Source organism: Carcharhinus amblyrhynchos, chromosome 21, assembly GCF_965287045.1.
Source record: "Carcharhinus amblyrhynchos chromosome 21, sCarAmb.v2.hapA, whole genome shotgun sequence".
Lineage (NCBI taxonomy): Eukaryota > Metazoa > Chordata > Chondrichthyes > Carcharhiniformes > Carcharhinidae > Carcharhinus > Carcharhinus amblyrhynchos.
The window spans coordinates 34,243,685-34,269,791 of record NC_137344.1 but is presented as its reverse complement, the minus strand read 5'-3'; the positions used below and the strand labels follow the sequence as shown (position 1 = coordinate 34,269,791).

At 43.4% G+C, this 26,107-nt stretch overlaps 1 protein-coding gene across 9 annotated transcripts in view; it reads left to right on the top strand.

The window, feature by feature from the left end:
* LOC145356355 (rho GTPase-activating protein 44-like) overlaps window positions 1–26,107 on the top strand; it is a 314,302-nt gene that overhangs the window by 231,006 nt on the left and 57,189 nt on the right. For all 9 annotated transcript variants that reach the window (XM_080209018.1, XM_080209013.1, XM_080209011.1 and 6 more), the window contains exons 7-8: window positions 15,535–15,652; window positions 19,078–19,146. In XM_080209018.1, the coding sequence (XP_080065144.1) occupies window positions 15,535–15,652; window positions 19,078–19,146 (187 nt within the window). The remainder of the gene's footprint in view (window positions 1–15,534; window positions 15,653–19,077; window positions 19,147–26,107) is intronic.

Below are 26,107 nucleotides of genomic sequence, written 5' to 3'. Positions count from 1 at the left end.
TGTTCTATAGGGCCTAGGTGAGACCACCCCTGGAATAGTGTGTGCAGTTTGGGTCTCCCTACCCAAGAAAGGATTTACTTGCCATGGAGGGAGTGCAGTGGAGGTTCACTTGGCAGATACTGGGATTGGCAGGACTGTCCTTTGAGGAGAGATTGGGTTGACTGGGCCAGTATAACTGGAGTTTAGAAGAATTAGAGGAGATCTGATTGAAGCTGGGGCGAACAGACTGGATGCAGGGTGAATGTTTTCCCTGGTTGGTGAATCTAGAACCAGGGGTCACTGTCTCAGGATACGAGGTAACCCAATTAGGATTGAGATGAGGAGAAATCTCTTCACTGTGGAACTCTCTACCACAGAAGGCTGTGGAGGCCTCATGATTGAATATATTCCAGAAATAGACAGATAATTTTTAAAATTTTAATGTCATCAAGGGATATGAAGAAAGTGTGGGAATATGGCACCAGGATCATATTGAATGGTGGAGCAGGCTTGAAGGGCTGAATGGCCTACTGTTGCTCCTAGGTTTATGTTAGTGTTGTCATTTAGACATGGCCTCCCACCAGGAGAGTTGATAGAAGCTGTTTGGGTGGAAAATTGTAATTGTTGGAATGAGGAAAAAAGATAATTAATTGCCAATTAGAGAAAGAGATTTACGGAAAATAGAAGGATCCAGATTTTTAAACCATAGGACAGTTCTCAGATCTGAAAATGCTGCTGACACCAGCAGAAGGAACAAGTATTTTCCCAATCAAGCCCATCCAGGGTCCATGCATAATTATTCTATCATGAATTTCATTCCACACTGTCTGCTCATCACATGGAGCTTAAATTAGGCATCTCAAAACTGGGAAGGAATTTGCATCGTGTGGTTAATCCATGCCAGATGTCTCCAGTTTGTGCTGCCTGCTAACGTGCATGAGTCCTGCTTACAGCCAGCACTAAGTTGCTGTTGAGTGGCTATATTCCTCAGCAGAACACCATGCGCATGCAAAACTAACACCATTTAAAGCTAGCATGCACTAATTAAAGTCAGACCGCACTTCTAAAAGGGAGAGTGCGTTTTGGCTTGAGGAGGTGCTGGAACATTTTGTGGAAGAGAGTCTGAGCGGGAAGAAAGAATCAGTCACGGCAGGAAAGGGGGTGAGCGTGTGCTCCAATGTTTCCAGATTCTGCACTGGGTTCCTTAGTTGAGGAGCTAGCAGGAAGATGGAACTGAGGGCATAGTTGCTAAATTCACGGATGATACAATGATAGGTAGTGCTGAGGAAGTGGGGAGGCTGCAGAATGATTTGGACAGGCTAGGAGAATGGGCAAAGAAGTGGCAGATGGAACACAATGTGGAAAAGAGTAAGGTTATGCATTTTGATGGGAAGAATAGAGGCATTGACTAATTTCTAAATGAGGAAAGCACAAAGGGACTTGGGAGTCCTGGTTCACAATAACCTTAAGATTAAGATTAACTGAATTAAGATTCAGTTGGCTGTTCGGAAGGCAAATTCAAAGTTAACATTCATTTCTAATGGGCTAGAATACAAGAGCAGGGATGTACTGCTGAGGCTGTATAAGGCTATGTGAGACCCCATTTGGAATGTTGTGAGCAGTTTTGGGCCCCATCCCTGAGGAGTCTGCATTTATGCTCGATGGAGTTTAGAAGAACGAGGGGAGGATCTAATTGAAACTTACAGAATACTGAGAGGTCAGTAGGAATCCTGAGGCATTACCTTTGAGAAGTGGTACCGTGAGGTACATGCCTACTGTCCTTCCCCTCAGAATGATAGTGCTCCTCCTCCCAGCACTGTCCTTGATATTTCCCGGACTGCTGGCCATGCCAAGGTTTTACAGTCTCTGCTTCTCGGGCCACTGCCCCGGGTCACCCTGTAAAGCTATCTGCAATCCCCCCCAGTGGACATCAGCAAAGGCACATAGATGTGGGCACTAAAGATGTGCGCAAGGTTGATTAGTTCACATTTGAATGCAATATTTATTATTTTGGATGTTTGTTTTGTGGTTTTAGTTTAACATTGTGACCAGTTGAACAGTGTGGGGGGGTCTCAGTAAAAAAGACCATAGAATCACTACAGTGCAAAAGGAGGCCATTCAACCCATCAAGTCTGCACCAATCACAATCCCACCCAGGTCCTACTCCCGTAACTCCACATATTCCCTGGCATTAGGGTCAATTTATTACGGCCAATCAACCTAACCCACACATCTTTGGAGTGTGGGAGGAAACTGGAGCACCCGGAGGAAATCCATGCAGACACAGGGAGAATGTGCAAACTCCACACAGACAGTGATCTGAGACCGGCATTGAATCCGGGTCCTTGGCGCTGTGAGCCAACAGTGCTCACTGCTGTGCCACCATGCCATCCACGGTGAGGATAAGCAGGGGGTGCTGGTGAACTGGGCAATGGGGGTTGCGTTTTGTGGTGTCACATTCAGATGAGTAAATCATAGTCACCTTAGTGAAAAGGGGGGGAGTGTTGGTCCTTGCTCTGAGTCTTTCTCCTTTCTCACCTATGGTCACACACTGGCTGGGCACTGAGAGAGTGGAATGCCTTTCTGTTGTGGCTGATCTCAAAGTTGGCGTGTGGCATCCATTAAATCCATTAAATAATGGTGCAAGCTAATGGCACCTTGCACCATGAGGAAGCCTGCAATCCTCGCGAAGCCTTAGTCACCGTCTTCCCGTCGGGTTTGCCTTGTCAAGCGACAATGAAAAGTATTGAATTCTCCTTTCACAGTGTATAGTGGTTTCCCTTCTTCAAGAGCGACTGGCAAACCCCACCACCTTTCCGCACATTACCCCCAGAGTTTGGGGGGGGGGGTGCGCGTAGGGAGAGGGGGAGGGGTTGGCAGCCACTAAAATCAGCAGCCAACCCACCATAATAAAATAGGTAATCAAGAGTCAATTAGGTTCGTGTCCAAGCCCATTGACCCTGACTATTTGCTGCATGCACCATAAGCGTTTGGTTGTAGACAGCCAGTTTTTTCAACTATCTCCTTCAAAGAGCGGGAAGTAAGTTGGTGGGGGGGGGGGGTCTTGGCAATACCCACATGCTCTTGGCACTGCCAGGATTGATGGAACTGATGGCCAAACAGTTTGGTCTCCTCCCCAGTAAATGGCGGAACCCTACCTAGCCCCTGTTAAGCCCACCCACAGCACAGGGCAGGCCAGCCTGTAACAGGTTTACTGTATGCTGACTTTGTTTCTGGGGGGGGTGGTGGGGGGAGAGCTGTCGTATCAGTCAGCCCTCTGTCTCTACTCAGCCTTTCTTAAAATAAATGTTTATCATTTTGCTAACTCAGGAAACATGCAGAAACACCTTAATGATATAGTTACACATAGCAACCTGGGGAATTACTCCCTCCCTTTCTTGGGAATTGTGTCAAAAATTTGCATCTCATCATCAAACTAGAAAGTACATAGGTACGTAGCAATTAGAAGCAGGAGTAGGCCATTCGGCCCTTCGAGCCTGTTCCATCATTCGTTTTGATCATGGCTGATCATCAAATTCAATATCCTGATTCCCCCCTTCCCCCCATCCCTCGATTACTTTAGCCGTAAGACTATGTCTAATTTCTTCTTGAAATCAGACAATGTTTTGGCCTCAACTACATTCTGTGGTAGTGGATTTCACACATTCAATACCCTCTGGGTGAAGAAATTTCTCCTCACTTCAGTTCTAAAAGGTTTACCTCATCCTCAAACTATGACCCCTAGTTCAGGAATCCTCCACCATTGGGAATACTCTTTCTGAATCTATCCTGTCTAACCCTGTTAGAATTTTATAAGTTTCTATGAGATCCCCTCTCACTCTTCTAAACTCCAGTGAATATAATCCTAACTGACTTAGTCTTTTCTCATATGACAGTCCTGTTACCCTAGGAATCAACCTGGTCAACTTTCGCTGTACTCCCTCTACAGCAAGGACATCCTACCCCTGTTAAGGACACCAAAACTGCACAGATGTGGCCTCACCAATGCCCTACACAATTGCAGCAAATCCCTATGCTCAAATCCTCTCACTATGAAGGCCAACAGAACATTTGCCTTCTTTACTGCCTGCTGTACCTGCGCACTTACTTTCAGAGACTGATGCACGAGGACACCAAGGTCTCCTGAGTATCCACCTCTCTCAATTTACACCCATTCAAATAATAATCTGTCTTCCTATTATTGCTACCAACGTGGATTACTTCACATTTATCCACATTACACTGCATCTGCCATGCAGATGCCCACACACTCAGCCTGTCCAAATCACGCTGAAGCATTCCTGCATCCTCCTCACAGCTCACCCTCCCACCCAACTTTATATCATCAGCAAATTTGGAGACAATATATTCAGTTCCCAAATCATTAATATATAATGTGAACAGTTGGGGTCCTAGCACAGATCCCTATGGAACCCCACTAGGCATTGACTGCCAATTAGAAAAAGACCCATTAATGCTAAATCTTTGCTTCCTATCTGCTAACCAGCTTTCTATCCATCTCAAGACATTACCAGCAATCCCATGTGCTTTAACTTTATGTAGTAGCCTGTTATATGAGACCTTGTACCTTTGGTAAGCTTGTTGCATTGCTCCTAAAAACAAAGTCACGCTTGATGAGGAATATATTGAAGAACATAATAATTAGCAATGTCTATTATTATTCATCATAAATCACCAGAGATAATGTTGAGCAACTCAGTCAATAGATCCAAACTAAACCAATCATTTTAGCACAGCGTAGATGATTCAAATTGAAGTTGATCAAAAATTTGCTCCAAGACAGATCAGGTGTGCGTGTATGTGCGTGTACACATGTCCGTATGTGTGTGCATTGGTGGATGGTATTTAATGCCCTCCCCTATGGAAGTTTTGCTGGTGGGAAAGTATTTAATCGAGCAGGAGTGTTGTGGGTGGGGGCTACACCCCTGTTCATTCTGTGGCAGGAAGGACTCTGGCCAGTTTTACCACCCTGTCAACTACGTAGTATTAATCCAACAGTGAACAAAGAGAATTACAGTACAAGAACAGGCCCTTCGGCCCTCCAAATCTGCACCGACAATGCTGCCCAACTGAACTAAAACCCCCAAAAAGAACAAATGGGTGGAGGCCTCGCCATGTGGGGAGCACAATACGTAAACCCATGCCTGGTTGCTTATGGACCCAAAGACACCCTGTGCCTGATCGCGAGACCTGGCACTGGGAAGAGAGTTCTTGCTGAAAGCCATCACACAACACCTCTTCTCCCTACTCCTCCTTTAACCAGAAGAATTTCTAGTTAAAGGAGGCCCAGCAGAGGTTAGAATGGTTGAGCTGTATTTTGATTCCTGGCTTCAGAAACCATAGGAATGGAGAGGGGAGCAGGGAAAATGGTCCCTGGATCTTGGACTCATGTCTGGGTGTCCTGCTGGGGGATCTGAAATGAGTAGCGATTTGTCGAAGACAAGAGGAGGGGGAGAGATGGTGGGGGGCCCTCACCTTCCCGGGACTGTGACAGCCACTGGCAACGTATGCCTACCCACCCCGCTGGGTGGGAGCTGCAGATGTCCAACCATTCTGAATTTTTTGGGTCTTCCCAGAATTTGGTTTTCCATCCCGTGATCTGCCAGGGTTTCCCTGGATGCCAGTTGTCTTAACTTCCCTTGTGTCCACATCTTTTGCACATCTGCTGTGCTTCCTGACTCAAGTGCACACGCAACAAGGAATCAGCAGCAGCATTGGCTGGGACTCTCCTTTCAGAGTTATCCAGCTTTGGCATGTGTGTGGTTGGGTTGGAGACGGTCCAGGCTGGTGTTTGGTGGTGGCATTCAGGGGTGTGGTTGTCCAACATCGGGTCCAACAGCCACAGTCTAAGGACCGAGTCTGTATAGTCAGGCCCTGGACTGGCCTGAGGGGAAGAGGGCGCTGGGCAATTGTGAGGAGGCTGAGTGGGAAAACTTCCCTTCCCATGGCCCCTTCAACCCATAAGCCACCCACTGGCCCCTTCAGCCTTGTCAATGCCTGCCTCCAGAACACCAGGCCCCAAGTATTGGAAGGCTTCCCAGCCCGCCAGTTTCATTGAAGAAGCACAGCACATTGTTATTTTGCTCAATAGACTGTGGAGGGAACCACACATCTGAGGAGACACATACACAGTTACAGCCAGAATCCTATGGTAAATTGTTGATTACTTTTCCCTTTTGAGTATTTTATTGACTTGCCCACCAGCTCCATGGGAGATTCCCAATTGTCTGCAAACTCTGACTTGGGCAAGATCATGTTGGCCACATTTTGGGGCTTTGACCCCTGCCGACCCTTGAACCTGACCCTCCTTAGCAATAAAACTTCTACCCAGTGATATTCATGCTACGGCATTCACTGACATGATTATTTACAAGCTAATACAGCAATAATATGAGGTTGATGGACTGGAAAATCATATGTATAGCAGAGTATATGTTGCTTACAATCATGATAAGGAAGAAATATCGTGATTTTCATGGATTTCACTATGAAGTTAGGGATATTGAACTTCTGTCGTAAGTTTTGTAATAAGGAAACTGGAGACCCATATCAACATTCTGGATCTAAACAAAGGAAATGACATTGGCATGAGGACAGATTTGGTCTCAGTGAAGTGGGCAGGAAGACTATAAGATAGGACAGTTGTTGAACAGTGGCAGATACTTAAGGAGATATTCAAGTCCTCCCAACTAAAATATATTCCAGGGAGGAGGAAAGGTGATAAGACCGGGGAAAGACTTCCATGGCTAAGCAAGGAAGTTAAGAATAACAGAAAGGTAAAAACTAAGGCATACTGTATTACAAAGGCCAGTGGCACACTGGAAGATTGGGAATCTTTTAAAAATCAACAAAGGGTCATTAAAAAGAAATAAAAAGAGCAAATGTAAATTATGAAAGAAAACTAGCGCAAAGTATAAAAATGCACAGCAAAAGTTTCTACAAGTACATAAAAGGGGAGAGAGTAGCTAAAGTGAATGTTGGACCCTGGAAGATGAGGCTGCAAAGTTAGAGTTGACATTCAATATGTGGGATAGTAAGTTGCGATAATGAAATAAGAAATTCACAAATGGGTATGGATAGGTTAAGTGAATGGGGCACATTGCCCCATAGAGTTTAATGTGGATAAGTGTGAGGTTATCCATTTTGGTAGGGGAAATACAAAGGTAAATTATTATCTAAATGGAGAGAAATTTCGTAGTGTTTCAGTGCAGAGGGATCTGGGTATCCTTGTGCATGAAATGCAGAAAACTATTATGCAGGTACAGTAGTTAATAAGGAAGGCAAATGAAATCTTCACTTTTGTTACTAAAGGAATAGAATATAAAAATTGTGAAGTGTTGCTGCTATTCATTAGTTCACTATGAATGGTATGCTTTGTCTATACAGTGCACAAGAAACAATACATTTCACTGTATATTAATACATGTGACAAATCAAATCAACTCAATCCCGGAGATTTCATGGTCAAATTCATTCTGCAATTTGAACAAATTTTTGCATATCACAACAAAAAGATATATATTTTGCAAAGATATTAGTGGAATAATACAAATTTACATGATAAATAATATCACAAGAAGAGAAACTAGAAGGGAACATGATGTGAAGTGTTAACTGGGCTGAAGATTGGTTTGTAAATGCAAATACTAAAGTAATGATAAATAGGCAAGGCTTTGTTTATAGGAGAGAGGAAAAATCCATTTATGTAACACTTCTAATGTTGCAAAAATGGCCCAAAATAGTGCAATGCTTTGGATCTGGATAAACGTTATTATATTTATTCAATGATATATATAATATTTATCATATTTGATGATCAGTCCGAGGAATGTGGCCAAGAAACAAATAGAGAGGAACTTAATAAGATTCAAATCTGGATAAAAGAAATGAGATGAACCACAGATGGCATTTAACAAACTGTGTTGAACCAGGAAGTATGGAACAAAACAACGGATGAACACTATTACGTAAAATGGGTCTGAAGCTGTTGTTCTAAAGGATATTTTAAAAAAAAACACTTTAATGAGGCCAGCACAAATTTCAATACCAAATTGTTCAAAGCTAATTGTGGATTAAGGAATGTCAAATGGTCTTCAAATTGACAGTGCAACTAGTTTCACTGGAGATCAGATTTATTGGAGATGTGATTTAAGCCATCAAGAGAGAGTTTATATTTGTATTGTTATGTGATCATGTTTGTTCCCAGTTGGAACAAGGGCACTTTAAGAGTTCAATCACATGACGTATTGATGACATCATTGGCCATTTGCGCGGGCAAACAGGAGGTCTATCCCAACAGCCTGTAGCGTAAACACCTTGCCAGTAAAGCTCCATTGGTCATCAAGAAGCCTATCTTTTAAAAATACCACATATAGAAATGCCTGATTATTTGTTTCGGTATGATAGAAAACATTTCACATTTAATTCATTCATTTGAGCTACAGTCAATGTTGCTATGTCAACAGGCACAGCCATTTTGCACAGAGCAAGATCCTGCAGAAAATAATGAAATATATGTGCAGTTAATCTCTTTGTAATAGTGGTATTTGAGTGAAGACGTGGACTAAAATTTTGGAGGGAATTCCAGTTCCTCAAAAGGTGCCGCAGCATCTTTAACATCCACCTGAACAGGTAGATACGGTCATAGTTTAACCTTCATTTGATAGTTGTCACTCCCCAGGACAGTGCTCACTCAAAACTTCACTGAAATGCCAATCTGTCTTAGAGTGGGATTGAGGGAGAAACAGTTGATGTAATTTATATGGGTTTTAGCAAGGCCTTTGACATGGTCCCAAATGGGAGACTAATTGAGGAGGTTGAACCACATAGAATTCAGGAAAACCTGGCGAGATGGATCAGAAACTTGTTTAGTCACAGGACACAAAGGGTGATGGTAGAAGGCTGTTTGAGTGAGTGGAGGCTGGTGTCCAGTGGTGTACCACGAAGTTCAGTAAGTTTACAGATGACACCAAGATTGGTAGGGTGGTTAATAGTGCAGAAGAAGGTTGTAGATTACAGGAAGATACAGCTGGATTGGCCAGATAGGCAGAACATTGGCAGATGCTATTTAATCCTGATAAGTGCGAGATGATTCACTTTGGAAGAAATTACGAGACAAGGAAGTATTCAATGAACAGCAGGACATTAGGAAGCTCAGAGGAACAGGAAGATCTTGGGGTACTTATTCACAGATCCTGAAGGCAGCAGAGCAGATGAAAAGGGTAGTTAAGAAGGGTACGAGACACTTGCTTTTATCAGTCATGGCATGGAGTGTAAGGACAAGGAGGTTAGTTGGAACTATGCAGAATGTTGGTTAGGCCACAGCTGGAGCACCGTGTGCAGTTCACCTCATTATAAGAAGGATTTTGCCAGAGGGAGTAAAGAGGAGGTTCACTAGGATATTGTCTGGAATGGAGCATTTGATCTATAAGGAGAGACCGAATACACTTGGATTGTTTCCCTTAGAGCAAAGAAGGCTGAGAGGGGGACACGATTGAGGTGTATAAGATTATGAGAGGTATGGACAAGGTGAATAGGAAGCAGCTGTTACCTTTAGTTGAGGGGTCAATCACAAGGGGGCACAGTTTTAGGGTAAGGGGCAGGAGATTACAAGGGGACTTTAGAAAAAAAAATCACTCAGAGGATGGTGGGAATGCACTGCCCAGGAAGTTGGTGGAGGCTGGAAACCTTACAACCTTTAAAAAAATGTTTGGATGAGCCCTTGAATTATCATAACATTCAAGGATATGGGATAGGTCCTGCAAAATGGGATTAACATGACTTTGTGGTAGTTATTGTTGGTGCAGACTCATGGGGCCAAATGGCCTTTTCTGCGCTGGACAACTCTGACTTTATGAAAAATGGCTGTTCTGACGGTGCAGTACTCCCTCAGCACTGTGTTAGATACTCACAAGTCTTGGGGTGAGACCTAAACCTCCAACATGTTGACTCAGATCAGAGTACTACTGAACTGGTGCTTAAAAACCAACAGAAAATCCTTAATTCCATTACTGTTTGGACAATGGAAACATCAGTCGGATCAGGGTTTAGTAATGTTGGTTCGAAAATTGATCTTACCTTGCAGAACTTTGCTATATCAGAAAATTTCATGGTGTTTTACACTCTTGGGATATTTTCTGTTTTTGGTTCCTTCTGGCTATTAAATAAATTGGGGAGAGCAAATGTCTTCATTCTCAGTGTGTAGCCTCACCTGGCAAGTGATTGCCCAGTGCTTGTTGCTCTGGGGAGGAACATTCGCTAGACCACTTTAGGGGCCAGTTAAGAATCAGCCACATTGGTGTGGAGCTGGGGTCACTTCTGAATTGTGTCAGGACAGAACTTCTTTTATCCTAAAACTGTGCTTTTTTTTGGTGACATTCACATGTTTTACGGTCACTTTTCACAGGTAACTTTTTTTTAAATTTCAGGATTCGTTAAACTGCCATAGTGGGATTTGAACTCAGGTTCTCTGGGTAGGTCTCTGGCTGAATATTAGCCGAGTAAGATCATTGGTTTGCAGCTTTGAATTGTAATATCATCTGCAGGCAGGCCCGCATCCCCTTCTCCCCATTCTAAAACTCTCCAAACGCCTGTTCCCACCCAGTGACTTTAGCTGAGTGTTAGTCTGGAGAGGTGTTGGCATAGTGATATTGTCACTGGCCTAGTAATCCAGAGACCCAGGGTAATGGTCTGAGGACCCAGGTTCGAATCCCACCACAGTGGATGGTGAAATTTGAATTCAATGAAAATCTGGAATTAAATGTCTGCTGATGACCATGAAACCATTGTCAATTGTTGGACAAACCCATCTGGTTCATTAATGTTCTTTAAGGAAGGAAATCTACTTTCCTTACACGGTCTGGCTGATATGTGGCTCTAGATCCACAGCAGTGTGCCCTCAGGGATGGGGCAATAAATGCTGACCCAGCCAACGAGGCCCACATCCCATCCACCTGATACTCACCATTGAGTTGCTTCTGGATAGGGTGGGCAAATCACTGGATTTGAAGTTTATCTGTGAAAAGATATATTAGTTCCAGTTTTCAGCGCGTGCACAGCCACAGGGGATAGCAGTGATCATTTCATATCACTGCTGTGATGTTAACCCCAGCTGGTAACTTCCATGATTTTTATAAAGCCACTTTCTCTGTTAGTGTTGAAGCCCAACTTTGCTACACAAGATGAAAAAATCTTGCAACCAAGAGCAAATGTTTCAGCCGCACTGCTGTCAATGAACTGATCAATTAGAGTGTTTTTTTCACTTCCAGCTCAAAGGACCACGGTGCTGTTTTTTAAAAAAATATAAAAACAGAAAATGATGGTAAAACTCAGCAGGCCTGGCAGCGTCCATGGAGAGAGAACCAATGATAATGTTCCGAGTCCAATTTGACTCTTCCTTGGAGCTTTTTGTTTCAATTTTTGCCAATTAAAAGGGAATGTCTTCAATGACATTATTACAGCACTAACTGCTGCAGAATCTTAATGTGAGGTAGACTCTTCAACCATGGACTGTGGCAAAGTGGCTCAGTGGTTAGCACTGCTGCCTCACAGCACCAGGAACCCTGGTTTAATTTCTGCCTTGGGTCACTGTCTGTGTGGAGTCTGCACGCTCTCAAAGATGTGTGGGTTAGGTGGATTGGCCATATTAAATTTTCCCTTCGCGTCATGGGGACTAACTAGAGTAAATGCATGGGGTTATGGGGATAGGACCTGGGCGGAATTGTTGTCAGTGCAGACTTGATGGGCTGAATGGCTTCCTTCTGCACTGTAGAAGTCTATGATTCTATGAGACCCTGTAAAGGATAGTCAAGGGAAGCAGTGAGCCAACTAAATGCGCTTGAATAAAGTAAAGGAGACAACAGGTCAAACATTCTGCACAAGATGGTGCATTTTGCAAGACTGATTATCTTGATCTTTTTCTGTCACGTGGAAACTGTAGGTTTGCATCAGGATTCACTGAAATCAGCAGCAAAACGTCACCAAATAGCTTACACTTGGAGGCAGAGTGTAAGATTTCAGTGACTCAGTTGGAGTGGGAGTATTTGAAAATTCTCCAGGTCACACTGGCATATTTGTCAGGATGTTCCTCAGCCAATCAGACTTTGCATCTGGCTCATTGTTGCAGTATTGCGAGAGTTACAATCTCTGTTGGGAAGTCATTGCTTTCTTGGCTTAAAGTTTAGCTGCAGAGACTGGCAGCCCAAATGGTTCCTCTGATAACCCCCAGGACTTGCATGGGGAATCCCGGATTGACCTCCCAGTGGGAGTTGTAGAATACAAGCTGCCATGGTTATCTCATCAAGTGGAACTCGTGTCCCGAGCCCTTTATAAAGCAGGCCCCTGAACAGGTCCACGTTTGTATTGCCCCGGTTGGGACCTGCATGTGTTCACTACAGACTTCTCATTTTAATTTTACATTGTGCAATAAAACACCGTTCGTTCCTTTACAGCTGACTCCTGAGTTATTACAGTTCCTTCCTGTGCAGCTACTATTTTCATTTCACCTTTGGTAGTGAGTGTTGCAAGGCTGTTTTAACTATGCTGTAGATCATGACTTAACCTGATTTCCCTTTTCATCCAGCGTCCATTCTTTGTGCTTTCAGCCATGGTGTTGTTAGATAACAATTAGGAGGCAGAACCAGGGAGGTTGTGTAAATATCTGTTGGTATTTCAACTGGGTTTGACCAAGGCAGGACTGAGCATTGCCAGCTACACCTGAATTACATGCAACTTTACATTTTCGATTTAATGTTCATTAGACCAATTTCTGCTGCCATTTTCAGGTGGGGTATTGAACAGTAGAGAAATGAAAATCTTAAACACGTTACAACCTGACAGCTTAATTTAGAAGTTAAAATTCACAGTTTAACTGTAACCAGAGTCATGGGGGGAATCTACGAGTAACTTTTGTGTAAAAAATGGTTAAGAGGTCTTTCTTAACATTTGAATGAAAATTATAAACAGTTCAAGCTTCACTTTTGCAATATGGAGCAGGATCTTATGTTCATTGGTGGCGAGCTTGGAGATGGGAGGGATATGTAATTGGCAGAACCTTCCCGTCTCCACCAGAATTAAGATATGGATGGGAAGATCCATGGATAACCTATCCACCCCCATCCGGCTCCTGGGGCCATTAAGTGGCCAATCACTGACCACTTAAGGGCCCCATCCTGCTGCCATTGGTATTAGCCAAAGCGACGGGTGGGCCTGTCACCATGTGGCATGCACACCAGCTAAACCTGTATGGCCAGCTTGTCACTGGGGGTGGGAGGTGGTAGTGGTGAGAGAAGGGGGGTGCTTGTGGGGGTAGGGTGCATCCTTTGATCAAAGGCACTGACTGGACATTGGGAATGGGGGGTCCCATTGAGAACCATTAACTGTCCTTACTGCTGACCCGCACCCCCCCCAGCCCCCAAACTCCCTTCTGTCCCCTGGATCGCTTTACAATTTCAGGATTCCAATGCTTGTCCTTCCAGTGGCAGCCGGGAGCTCTGATTGTCCAGCATCTCTTGGTGGTGGGACCTCCACCCCAGGGTCTTGATTCCACAGTACAGTCCACCACAGGCCTCATCACTGCCTGGCTGGTGGTTTGGCAGGACTTCCCAAAAAGAGACACTTTGGATCCCTCAGTGGCCCTCCAGTCGATCGGCAAGACTCCAGCGCCTCAGCATCATTCCAACCTATGTTTCCCAACGCTTTATTGTGGAAAAGAGCCCTAGTTACAATCCACTTCAGCTGTTGTTTTTTATACAACATTTACTCAATGAATTACTGGACCATTTAATTGATATTGTGTGTGTTATTGCTTAAGACTCTTTTGAAAACCATATGTGTGTGTATGGATTGCTGTTTTCAGGTGAAGCCTATGGCATTCACACTTCCTTATTTATCCACACTAGGACTGCATGAAATAAGTCAACTTCAAACATGAAAATGTGATTGAAATACGTACAAGCTCGGTATTTTCTAGAATGACAATGTTCATTAATTAGCTTGATTCTTTGCTCAGTAAAATAATGTATTATAAATTGCTTGCACATCGATCGCTCTGGTGACACAAAGTTTAGAGATTAGACACCAATGGGTGAAGGACACTTCCAGGACTTTCTGCTCCAGTCATGGGATTGGGGTGCTTCAGCTGAGACGCAGTGAAATGAGGAGGCTCCTGATCTCTGTGTGCCAACTGGGGTTGGGAATATCAGTCAGACTTTTATTTTAATTCTGGGCATTGCTAGCTGGGCAAGCATTTGTTGCATTTATTTATTATTGAGGGCATTTCAGAGTCAACCACTTGGCTGTGGATCTAGAGTCACACATGGTTCAAACCATTTGAAGACAACAGATTTCCTTCTCTAAAAGGCACTAGTGAACCAGATGGCTTTTTACAACAACTGACAATTCATGGTCAATAGAATTTTCATGGTCAGATTTTTATTGAATTCAAATTTCACTATCTGCCATGGTGGGATTTGAACCCAGGTCCCCAGAGCATGGATTACTCTCTGCATTACTAGTCCAGTGGCAATACGACTACGCCACCACCTTCACGGCACTCCCTGAACCACTGAGCAATTCTCATTTGTCACTCAGCATCCAACCAGTGAGAAATTCCCTGAAGAAACTGAATGAATGGAAGTGACTTTATTTAGAAGGAGTGTGATTACCAAGAAAGATAACAGATCAGAAAATATTCACTGGAAAGTATGCAATAAGATGGCATTCTGTAAGGGTCATCCATGATTGGTGTGTCTGTTTGAAAATATTTCAAGAATATTTGTAAATGCTGATGGTGCTGTGCTATTTCAAACACATATATTATATATATATATATCTAAAGTAAAAGTTTATTTATTAGTCACCAATAGTCTTACATTAACACTGCAATGAAGTTACTGTGAAAATCCCCTAGTCGCCACACTCTGGCGCCTGTTCGGGTACACTGAGGGAGAATTTAGCGTGGCTAATTTACCTAACCCTCACATCTTTGGACTGTGGGAACACCCAAAGGAAACCCACACAGAATGTGCAGACTGGAACCTGGGTCCCTGGTGCTATGAGGCAGTAGTGACATCAGATAGACAGTAAACTGGGTGATTAACCAAGACACTTGAAGTGATGAGTTGCATCTCATAAGTACAGATATTGTCCTACATTAACACTGGCTGCCAATAACATTATTGTGTTTGGACAGATATCTTGTGCAGAGTGAAAAGTATCGGGGAGAATTTTGTACATGAAGTCAGTAAGAAACTGGTGAACCCAAATAGCCAACATTGCTTTTCGTTATTTTCTTGTGTTCTTCTGACTTCTCATTAATAAATTATATACTTTGATCCTGGGCGGAATTTGTCCCACCCACCCACCATGGGAAGTGGGACAGGACCATGCAAACATCCATTGACCACGGGTGGGATTTTCTGGTCTTGGGGGTGAGCACAGCCAGAAAATCCTGCCCAAAGTGTTTTAAAAGCTCCGTCTTACCCTTTGCTTTGCCCATTTGAAACACTTTGCTCACAGCGTCTTCTCTTTAATCAGGTGGCAGCAGTCTTCAAAGTCATCAGGGCTGTCGAGCAATCTGCAGTCGTCCGGTGCCAAGGCTGATGCACTCAGGGAAGAAATGGAGGAAGCAGCGAATCGAGTGGAGATCTGCAGGGTACCGGCCATTACTGGAGTATTATATGTTTGTGTACTTACCCCGGGTGCAAGGGGGTTGAGCCTAAGTGCAACAAACCTCAGCACTTTATACAAATTCTACACCATTCACATTTCACAAGTTGCTGCCACTGTGGGCAGTGCTTAGAACCTCAGTCTTTGCATAAGCCTAGATTGTAAGCGTTGATTGGCAGTTCAACTCTGCAGAGCACCACAATCCAGTGCACGTGTGTGTGCGTATGTGTGTGCGTGTGTGTGCTTTCCAGTGAGAATCAATGGATAGTAATCAGGATAAAATGCAATCGAAAAAGATTGCTTACATCAACAGAGACCTGTATTGTACTACTCAGCTAAAATCTTCCTGTGAGTAATAACCATCTGAATCAAATTAAGCGAGAGGAGTATATTTCAGGTCTCCAACACAACAGAAGGACTTGCTTGATGTCATAAAATATGACTGAGTGCGACAACCATAATGCCTGGAAATATTCTAAATTTGAGCATACTCCAGTTATTTTTACAAGTATATGGCTTTGTCAGCCATTTCAGTTTTGCCGTTTAATGTTAGTTTTTATTTTCTGGTTTTATTTACCATTAAGTCCTTTTATATTGACCCTTTGTCATATGACCAAAGGAAGTCATATTTAATCATAGAATCCAACTGTGCAGAACGAGGCCATTCAGCCCATCGAGTCTGCACTGACCACAATCCCACCCAGGCCCAATCCCCATTTACTCTAGCTAGCCCCCCTGATACTAAGGGCCAATTTAGTATGGCCAATCAACCTAACCCGCACATCTTTGGACTGTGGGAGAAAATCAGAGCACCTGAAGGAAACCCACGCAGACACGAGGAGAATGTGCAAACTCCACACAGACAGTGGCCCAAACCAGGAATCGAACCAACGTCCCTGATGCTGTAAGGCAACAGTGCTAACCACTGTGCCACCATGATTGCAGACTAGTCAATAGGGTCAATTTAAGACAGGGGGTTTAATTGAGATATAATTTTCTATATAAGGCAATAAAATTATAAGCATTTAAAGACCTTGTCTAATTCTAACAATGTCAGTAACACACTTTCAGTAAATGACATGAACGTGTTTGCCCAAGGAATCGTGACAGTATGCTTCAGATTACGAACAGAAGATATTGGAGAAGAAACACTTTGATCATTTTTTAACCCAGTTTTTATTTCATTAAATATATTTGCTGGAAATATCTTTATGAATATCTGAAGGTAATTATTTTGTATGCCAAAGTATGCCAAAATCTGAAACACCCTTGTGGTGGTTCTAGAAATGTGAGTTTGTCACAGTTTTTAACCATAAGATATTGGATACTCTTAACACTGTCCAGTCTTATCCATGTAAATTGTAGGAAGGATAGAAATTTTAAAATCTCAGATAGATGTAAGCCAGTAACAAACAGGATCAGTTCCAGTCATGCTGTCTCACTCTGATTACAATGATAATATATTGAGATAGAGTTCAGTCAACTGCTATTAAAACTACAAACATTACAATTCAACAAATTGAGTTCTATTTAATTGCAGTCCAAAAACATCAAATTAGTTGGATGCCCTCTTCTGTGTTGTCATTTATACAATTCATGAAAATAAACATCCCTTGACAAGATCAAAAGACTTCAACTGTTCACTGAAGGGGGACTGGCATTAAAAGTTGGTTGGTAAGCAAAAATAAATTTGCAAGATGGTCTGCTGCCACGTTTTTAAAAAAAACAACATTGAAAGATTTATTTCACTCACAAGCAGATAATGGCAATTTAATACAAGTTGTCACTCATTCATTGATGCCCAAGAGCCACCTCCAAGATCCAAAGAGATAACAGCAAAATTAGAAATGTTGAAGGTTCTCGTGTGTACTGTGTTGTGTCTAGTTTGGCTCCCGTACTGTTTTGTGTTTGTTAGCCACCGTTGGTCAAGAACCCATTGTAACTAGATTTTGAGCTTAACTGGTTTATCCTGTATCTATACATACAATTCATAGATAAAAGTGTAATCCTCTCAAAGCAGTACCGAGAATAGCTTTAGCTTAGAAACAGCCTCATTAGCTTTTAAAGTCAAACATTACTAAGAGCTTTTTGCATTGTGAGGAATGTCACAATGACAAGCCTTTTACCATAATTAAGGCTTATGTGAACCCACTAAATCTGAATCTTTTACATATCAAATACTTCCTAGGGATGTTCTGAATTGTATGTCCCTATCCCAAGGCACAATTCCAATTTTCTTCCCTTATCTAATGGTGCGTTAAGGCAGATTTTCATCGGTTTCCATAGCTAATAATTGCCAGAACAGGTTACTAGTCTGGGGCCAGGGGTACCACTCCACATCAAGCATGGCTGACCAGGAGTCTCCCTCTCTCTTATCGCCAGCCATTGATGTGTTGGAAGGATTTTTCAGGTTGGCACTCAACCTGCTTGGGCACATCATGAACTCTTCTTCCTTGTCCACCAAGTCCCTGGGTGGGACTTGAACCCGGAACTTCTGACTCAGAGGCAGGGATGCTACCCACCGTGCCACAAGAGCCCCCCAAGACACAAAATGATTCTATCCTATCTGCTTGCTGTACTCTGGTGATACAAGATTCTAGTATTTACAAGAGCCTTCCTGTTGGTCTGCAGTGGAAGTTGTAATCTGCTAAAAGTACAGGAATAAGCCTATCAAAGGCCCAAGAATACAAGTGAGCAACACCTCACCAGCCTGAGGATGAATAGATCAAGTACATGCTTGTATTTGGGATTTATGTCTTTTGCTGAAATTCCTTTTAGTTAACTTTCACAGTATTTAGATATATCGAGATAAAATTGATTATACAAGTACCGACTATCTCTCTGCACTACAACATTTTGATAGAAATGTATTGAGACTGGCTAACTTTTGGACAGCTTTTGGTGACATTAAATGACAAGAGAGAATAAACATGACGCTGCAATGGCAAAATTGTTTCTTATTTTCAATATATTTAATTAGTTAGAGTTACGCACCAGAGTTATACTCCAGCTCCACCCTTTCCAATTCAATAAATAGGGCCAAAGTTGATTGCTTTCATAATAAGATAGCCAGCTGTCCTCCTTCCTGTTGCCTAGTGATGTCCTGTTCTGGAAGCGACTGAGCAAGCAATTGCGAATATTCCTCCAGATCATCTATATTTGATCGCTGTGTAAAATAAAAGATAGCAATACCAACAAAACCTCTGATGTTTCTCTTTAGCGTGCCTTGGTTGGGATATGGGAGCATATTAAACAAGAGGTGACTACATTATTAATAACACACCCACACTTTACTCAAAAATGACTCACAACATAATTCGCTATCATTCCAAAAACCAGCCAAATCTAATCTAGAATATCTTAATTTTTGTGGAATTCACTAACATATTTCCATTTCTCTGTCAAATGCAGGATCAACTGGCAGCGGACATGTACAGTTTTGTGGCCAAAGAAATAGACTATGCAAATTATTTTCAGACAGTGAGTACAATAGATATATAAGAATTATTAAAATAAAAACCAGAAAAAATGTTCAAACTTAAAACGGATTGAAATCAGTCTCCCCAGTGAATTGACCGGAATGCCGCTATCAATCCTTTGATCAGTTTGGGATCTAATCACCCCATCTAACAGAACACTGGGTACTTGAGAAAATGTTGTTACAAACTTAAATGTGTTATTTTCATTCATTTTATTCGTGTGAAGAATGTCAGTTTCACTTGAAGTTAATTGGGTTCAGTGAGAAGTTAACGATGTCCGATGAGTTATTTACTCCTGGGTCAGCAGGGGAATTGCAGGGGTGCTGCACTCCATGCTGCCATTCCTCAGGGGATCAGATGCCTGTCAAAGAACAAACCAAATATCTCACCTTTGTCTCTGTGTTCCAGATGGTCTTCTGTTTGTGAGAAAGCCCTTTGTGTGTCTTTGGTACTCAGATGAAAGCACATTAGTGTAGTATTAGAAACTAGGTAGATTCCATCTACAGTAAAGCTATGATATATTCACAAAGTCGGATGACAAGTCATATCTAAGCAAGGACGACCACTTTGCTTATCTATCTGGAGAAATTTCAATTGCAGCATTTATCTCCTACATAATTTCAAAAGGTTTGATCTCGACCACCTTCCATGATAATTACTTTTTGTGTTTCAACCTTTACATACTGTTATGTTAATCCCTGGCAATTGTTTTACAGCAAAAATTTACCATGATTTCATTGTAACCATTAATCTTATAGCGTGATCGCCACTGCAGATTAGTAAAATAGATGGTATTGCCCATCCATATACCAGCCAGCCAAAGCAAAATGCATCCAAGACCCAGTATAACCACCTTGTGAACTGTGTAGGATTTGGATTTATGATATTAACTGTGTACAATTTTGGTCTCATCTAAGGAAAGATATAAATGCATTAGAGGCAGTTTAGGGAATGTTCATTGGCTGATACATGGGAGGAGGGATGGGGGTGGTGTCTGGTTGTCTTATGAGGAAAGCTTGGGCAGGTTGGGCCTTATGGAGTTGGGAAGAATGAGAAATGATCTGATTAGGGGACTTGACAGAGTGGATGGTGAAAGAATGTTTCCCCCTGGTGGGGAGATTAGAACTGGGGAAGACAATTAAGAAATAAGGGGTCTACATTTAAGACAAAAATGATGAGTCTTTTTTTTCTCTGAGGGTTGTGAGTATTTGAGGCTCTCTCTTCCTCCGAGGCAAGTGGAGGCAGAGTCATTGAATATTTTTAAGGCTGAGTTAGATAGATTCTTGACCAACGGGGATGTCAAGTATTACCACAGGGTCAACAGAATATGGAGTTGAGGCCACCATCAAATCGTGATGATCTTATTGAATGGTGTTGCAGGCTTAAGGGGCCAAATAGCCTACTCCTGCTCCTAATCTTTATGTTTGCATTTAGGCTGCACCCTTGGAGTTCAAATAATCATGCTCACGCATCCTGTGGCCTGACATGATAGGTGCCTCTCATTGCCATAGCTCCACTATACTCACGTGCAGAAGCCCAATGTCATTGTGAGATACAATAGTTTATTTATTAGACACAAATAAGGCTTACGTTAACACTGCAATGAAGTTACTTTGAAATTCCCCTTGACACCACATTCCATCACTTGTTCGGGCCAATGCATCTAACCAGCACGTCTTTCAGACTGAGAGGGGAAACTGGAGCACCTGGAGGAAACCCACGCAGACACAGGGAGAATGTGCAAATTCCATACAGACAGTGACCCAAACCGGGAATTGAAGCCATGTCCCTGGTGCTGAGAGTGTTAACCACTGTGCCACCGCACCGCCCCAATACACAGAGCTAATTTAATAATCTGAGGAAGATAGCACTTTGTGGTTTTATTTAAGCCAGACTTTGATGTAATAAACGAGAAGAGAGAACCTCTCAGGAGGCCTGATCAGTACAGCTTGGTGAATTCCTGTCAACACTTCACTCAATATTCTGGGTGCATCGCCTATCCATTTTCAGCCAGCTTTCTGGAATAGTTCATGGATACAGTTAAATTTTGGTTAATTCTATTTAAAGCTCCTCTCATCTGTCTCTTTTCCTTTAAGTTCTTTAAAGAGACAATTACACACAGTAAAACCTCCTGTTAATGAGTAATGTCTGCCTTTGATTCTATAATGATCTTTCAATATTAAAAAACACTAGCCCAAGTACCATTCTCACAAATTCAGCAGGTGCCTGCAACTTAGATTGGTCCAAAATGTTAACTTGGACACCAATCTTTCATATCTTTTGTGAGGAGTGCATATAATTATTTACAAAATGTATTGCATTTTGATCCACTGTTACTGTGAATTCATAGGAAAAGCTGTTTACCTACGGTCCAATCCAAAATGGAATTCTGATAGACCACTCCCTTTGATCTGATCTGATTTGATTTGATTTGATTTATTATTGTTACGTGCGTTAGTACATCATGAAAAGTATTGGTCCATGTGCAATACAGCCAAAGTATACCATATAGGGACCCAAACGGGTGGCACGGTGGCACTGTGGTTAGCCCTGCTGCCTTACGGCTCCAGGGACCGGGGTTCAATTCCAGGCTCAGGTCACTGTCTGTGTTTGTTTGTATGTTCTCTCCATGTCTGCATGGGTTTCCTCCGGGTGTTCTGGTTTCCTCCCACAGTCTAAAGATGTGTGGATTATGTGCACTGGTCAAGATAAATTGACCCTTAGTGTCCCAAAATGCGTAGGTTAGGCCGGGTAAATGTGTGGGGTCACGGAGATAGGGTCTAGGAGGGATTGTTGTCAGTGTAGATTCAATGGGCCAAATAGCCTCCTTCTGCACTGTAGGGTTTCTATGACATAGCGAAAGAAAGGAGAGAGTGTAATGTTACATTCAGAGCTAGGGTGAGGAGAAAGATCAACTTAATATGAAGTAGGTCCATTCAAAAGTCTGTTGGTAGCAAAGAAGAAGCTGCTCTTGGGTGAGGTGGTTTGTGATCTCAGACTTTCGTATCTTTTTCCTGACAGAGGAAGGAAGAAGAGAGTACGTCTGGGATGCGTAGGGTCCTTGATTATGCTGGCTGCTTTTCCAAGGCAGTGGGAAATATAGACAGAGTCAATGGGCGTGATGGACTGAGCTTCGTAGTTACTTGCATTCTTGGATAGAGTAGGAAATCTTTGTGATTGTAATACAACCAGAAAGAATGCTTTCTATGGTTCATCTGTAAAAGTTAGTGAGAGTTGTAATGGACATGCCAAACTTCCTTAGCCTCCTGAGAAATTAGAGGTGCGAGTGGGTTTTCATAACTATAGAATTGACATGAAGGGACCAGGACACACTGATATTTGCCAACCACTCACATGAGAAACAAACTAAAATTAACATTGGCTAAATATTACATAGTATTGCACTAAAACTGCAGAAAAGGTACTTTCCTCATTAAATTCCTCACATAGTGGAAACCCTCACACCACATTTACACATTACATCAGCACAAATATAACTTGGGAGAGTCCCAAGCTCCTCTCGGCTTTAACAGGATCTCTTCTCCCTGCCCCATCAGGGTAAATGTTTCAATGTCCTTTTAAACAAAGTCCTCTTCACTCAATCTTCTGGGCATAATCGGACAGGCTTTCAGTAGCAAGGCACCCTCTGGTGACTGCTTGGTCTTTAACTCTTTACAAGTCTCATTTCTTCAAACTGAGAATCTTCCTCAGCAGCACTCTGCATCGTGACTAACCCATAAACTCTCCTTTTTTTGTGTACCGGGCAAATGAGGGTTTTCTCCCCGCCACCTGATTCACCACCCACCGCCCCCCATGTCTGTGCCTGACTGACTGGACAGAATCCTTGTGGCAGTGCGGAGGATCTCAACTGCTGGCTGCAGAGCCAGTGAAAACAACACCTCCCTCATCTCTTTCCATGAAGGCCCACTGCACCTTGTGCCACTCAGGCCAGCTCCTTGAGACTTGAATAAAGAAACTCTTCTTTATTCAGTAGTGCCACTTTCCCAATGCCAGATCCTTCAAACACTGACTGCCTGTGAACAAGACCCCCTCCCAGCCGCACCCCCACCCCCCCCCCCCCCCCCCCCCAACTCCCATCAACCACGACAGGGAGTCCCCAAACAATCCCGCATGGTTGTGGTGATCCCTCCCACTGGATTAATGCCAGCAGCAGTGGGATAAGGCCCTTCAGTAGACATTAGTTGCCCAGCTGAGGGCTTCAATTGGCAGCAGGATGGAAGGCTGTCCACGGGCTTAATTGGACTGGAGGCGCCAAGGTGGCCGATTCCTCTAACTGCCACCCTCCCACCTGATCAAATGCCCCCAGTCCTTCCACCATCAAATGCACTGTGGTGAGGGGTGCAAGATTCCTGTGAGTTTGTAGGCACTAAGACTGGCTGCTGCCTCCTTTACGCCCCTCACCAGCCTGCCCGCCTGCACCTTCATTGCAATAAATTTTGACTTCAGTTCCTGTCTCCGTAGCAAACAGGTCACAGTCCTCCAGGCAGGTTTAGTACAATGTCACATGGGTTTGTCTGCTTGCAGACTCCATTGGAAATCACATTCCCCCTGTCTAAATTACTCTGGGCCCGATTTTACCATCAAGTTGCACCCGGTTTCGGGCACAAAAACTTGGTAAAGTCGGGTGAGAGGCGAGTAGCGCAATCCGCACCCACCTCCACACCCGTTTTCCCTTTACCAGTTGACGAAAGTGGCCGCCATCTGAACCATGCCCATAATGGGCACGACATAAGAACATAAGAAATAGGAGCAGGAGTAGGCCATCTAGCCCTTCGAGCCTGCCCCGCCATTCAATAAGATCATGGCTGATCTGTCGTGGCTCAGTTCCACATTCCCGCCCTCTCCTCATAACCTTTAATCCCCTCGCTTATCAAAAACCCATCAACCTGCGTCTTAAAAATATTTAGCGAGGCAGCCTCCACCACTTCAACGGGCAGAGAATTCCAGAGATTCACCACCCTTTGAGTGAAGAAGTTCCTCCTCAACTCCGTTCTAAACCGCCCCCCCTTTATCTTGAGGCTGTGCCCCCTAGTCCTACTGTCCTTTCTGAGCGGGAAGAGTCTCTCCACCTCTATCCTATCCATCCCATTCATCATCTTACACGTCTCAATGAGATCTCCCCTCATTCTTCTAAACTCTAACGAGTACAAGCCTAGTTTATTCAGCCTCTCCTCATAGCTCAACCCCCTCAACTCCGGCATCAGCCTAGTAAACCTCCTCTGCACTCCCTCCAAGGCCAAAATATCCTTGCGTAAGTCAATTTAAATGCATTTGCATGTGCATTTAAATTGACTTAATGGGCTGTACACCCAAACTTACTGGCACTTCCTCCCTTACCACCGCATTCGCCTGTCCAGACTCGACACGAAACAGTCATGGTCAGCAAAGGTCGGATTCAGGCGTTCCAGCTTCTGAAGAGGTAAGTTCAGAGCTTCTGGTGGCTCTCTGACTCAGATCAGTGGTGGGGGTTGTGGGGGGGGAGGGAGGTCGTTCAGATCGCCCTTTGGTGAGGGGAAGGGGGGAGTCCGCTGCCACACTGTGTGCGATCGGTGGGGGAAGGGGGGGATCCATTGCTATTCTGCATGCAATCGGTGAGGTGGAAGGGGGAGGGGGACTGCGATTGATCTGGGTAGCAGGGGGTCTGGGGGGGATAAGGGGGTCAGTTATGTTGTGGGGGGTGGCCAGGGAGAGGCATTATCCAGTCCGGGAGCAATGTGGCAGGGGGCCGTTTTTCTATTTTCTTACTGCGCATGCGCCGTTGAAGGCTCCCATCGGAGATGCAGCATTCCGGACATGATAACCCCACCCACGGACTTGTGCGGCACGATTTAGAATCATTGAAATTTTTTCAGGTGGAATGCATATGGGGGCACTGGAAAACGGGTCTAAAAGTCAGATCTGAAACACTCCCAGATTCAGCACTTAGAATCAAAATGGTAAAATCGGGCCCTCTATCTTACCTTGAATTAAAGGAGGCTGTTTAAAACGTAACCATCTTACTAAGTCCAGCGCTTGTAACATTTCATAACAGAACTCCTTCATTTTGCAGTGCGCAGTATAGTATTGTATCAAAGGCACTTTCTTTCACTCCAAGTAAACAGAATTCCAGTGGATCAAGCTGCCCATTTGCTTCCATTAATAGAAATTATTTGGACCAAGCCCCTTCCTATTTATTCCCTGTGGACTGAATTCATGATTCAGGCCCAAATGGCTGCCTATAATTCATTTTTTGTGACCTATTTATTGAATGTCGCCAAATTTCACATGGCCTTATCATTACGTTTTGGGATTTCTGCCTGTTTGGTTAGTAAAGTATTTTGGATTAAGGTGATGCCATTAAGATAAAACCAGCCAACAATGTTTAAATGGCACACGATGAAGACTTGGGGACTGTGGAACAGAATTCAGATGCAGCATTTGTTCAGGATTATGAATCCCTCATGTTACAATGGAGCTTGTTAAATGTGTTCCAAAAAAGGATTGTGTATAATGGAATGAGACATTGTTTTCCATGGAGCAAAAGGAATTGAGGGGAGGATTGATAGAGGTGATAAGATTGGCTTTAGATAAGTTAGACAAAGAAAAGCAATTGCCAGTAGTTGCGTGTGCAAGTTAAAGGGGACATAGGTATGGGACAGGAGCTGGAGGAGGAGATGAGGAAAAGCATGTTAATGTAGAGAGGGGCAATGGCCTAGAACTCGCTGTCTATGTGGTTGGTAGAAGCTGAGATGCTGAGTGATTTGAAAAGGAAATTGGATGGGACTTTGAGAGAACTAAATTCGCAGCGTTACAGGGATTGCGTTGGGAAATGGTACTGTCTGAATCGCTTTATAGAGAATTGTCCCGGACTCAGGGGGACAAATGGCCTCCTGTGCAGTAAGACCTCCAGGAGTTGAATGTTATTCGCTGGTCGGGGGATTCACTGCCTCACGTGTGTGATT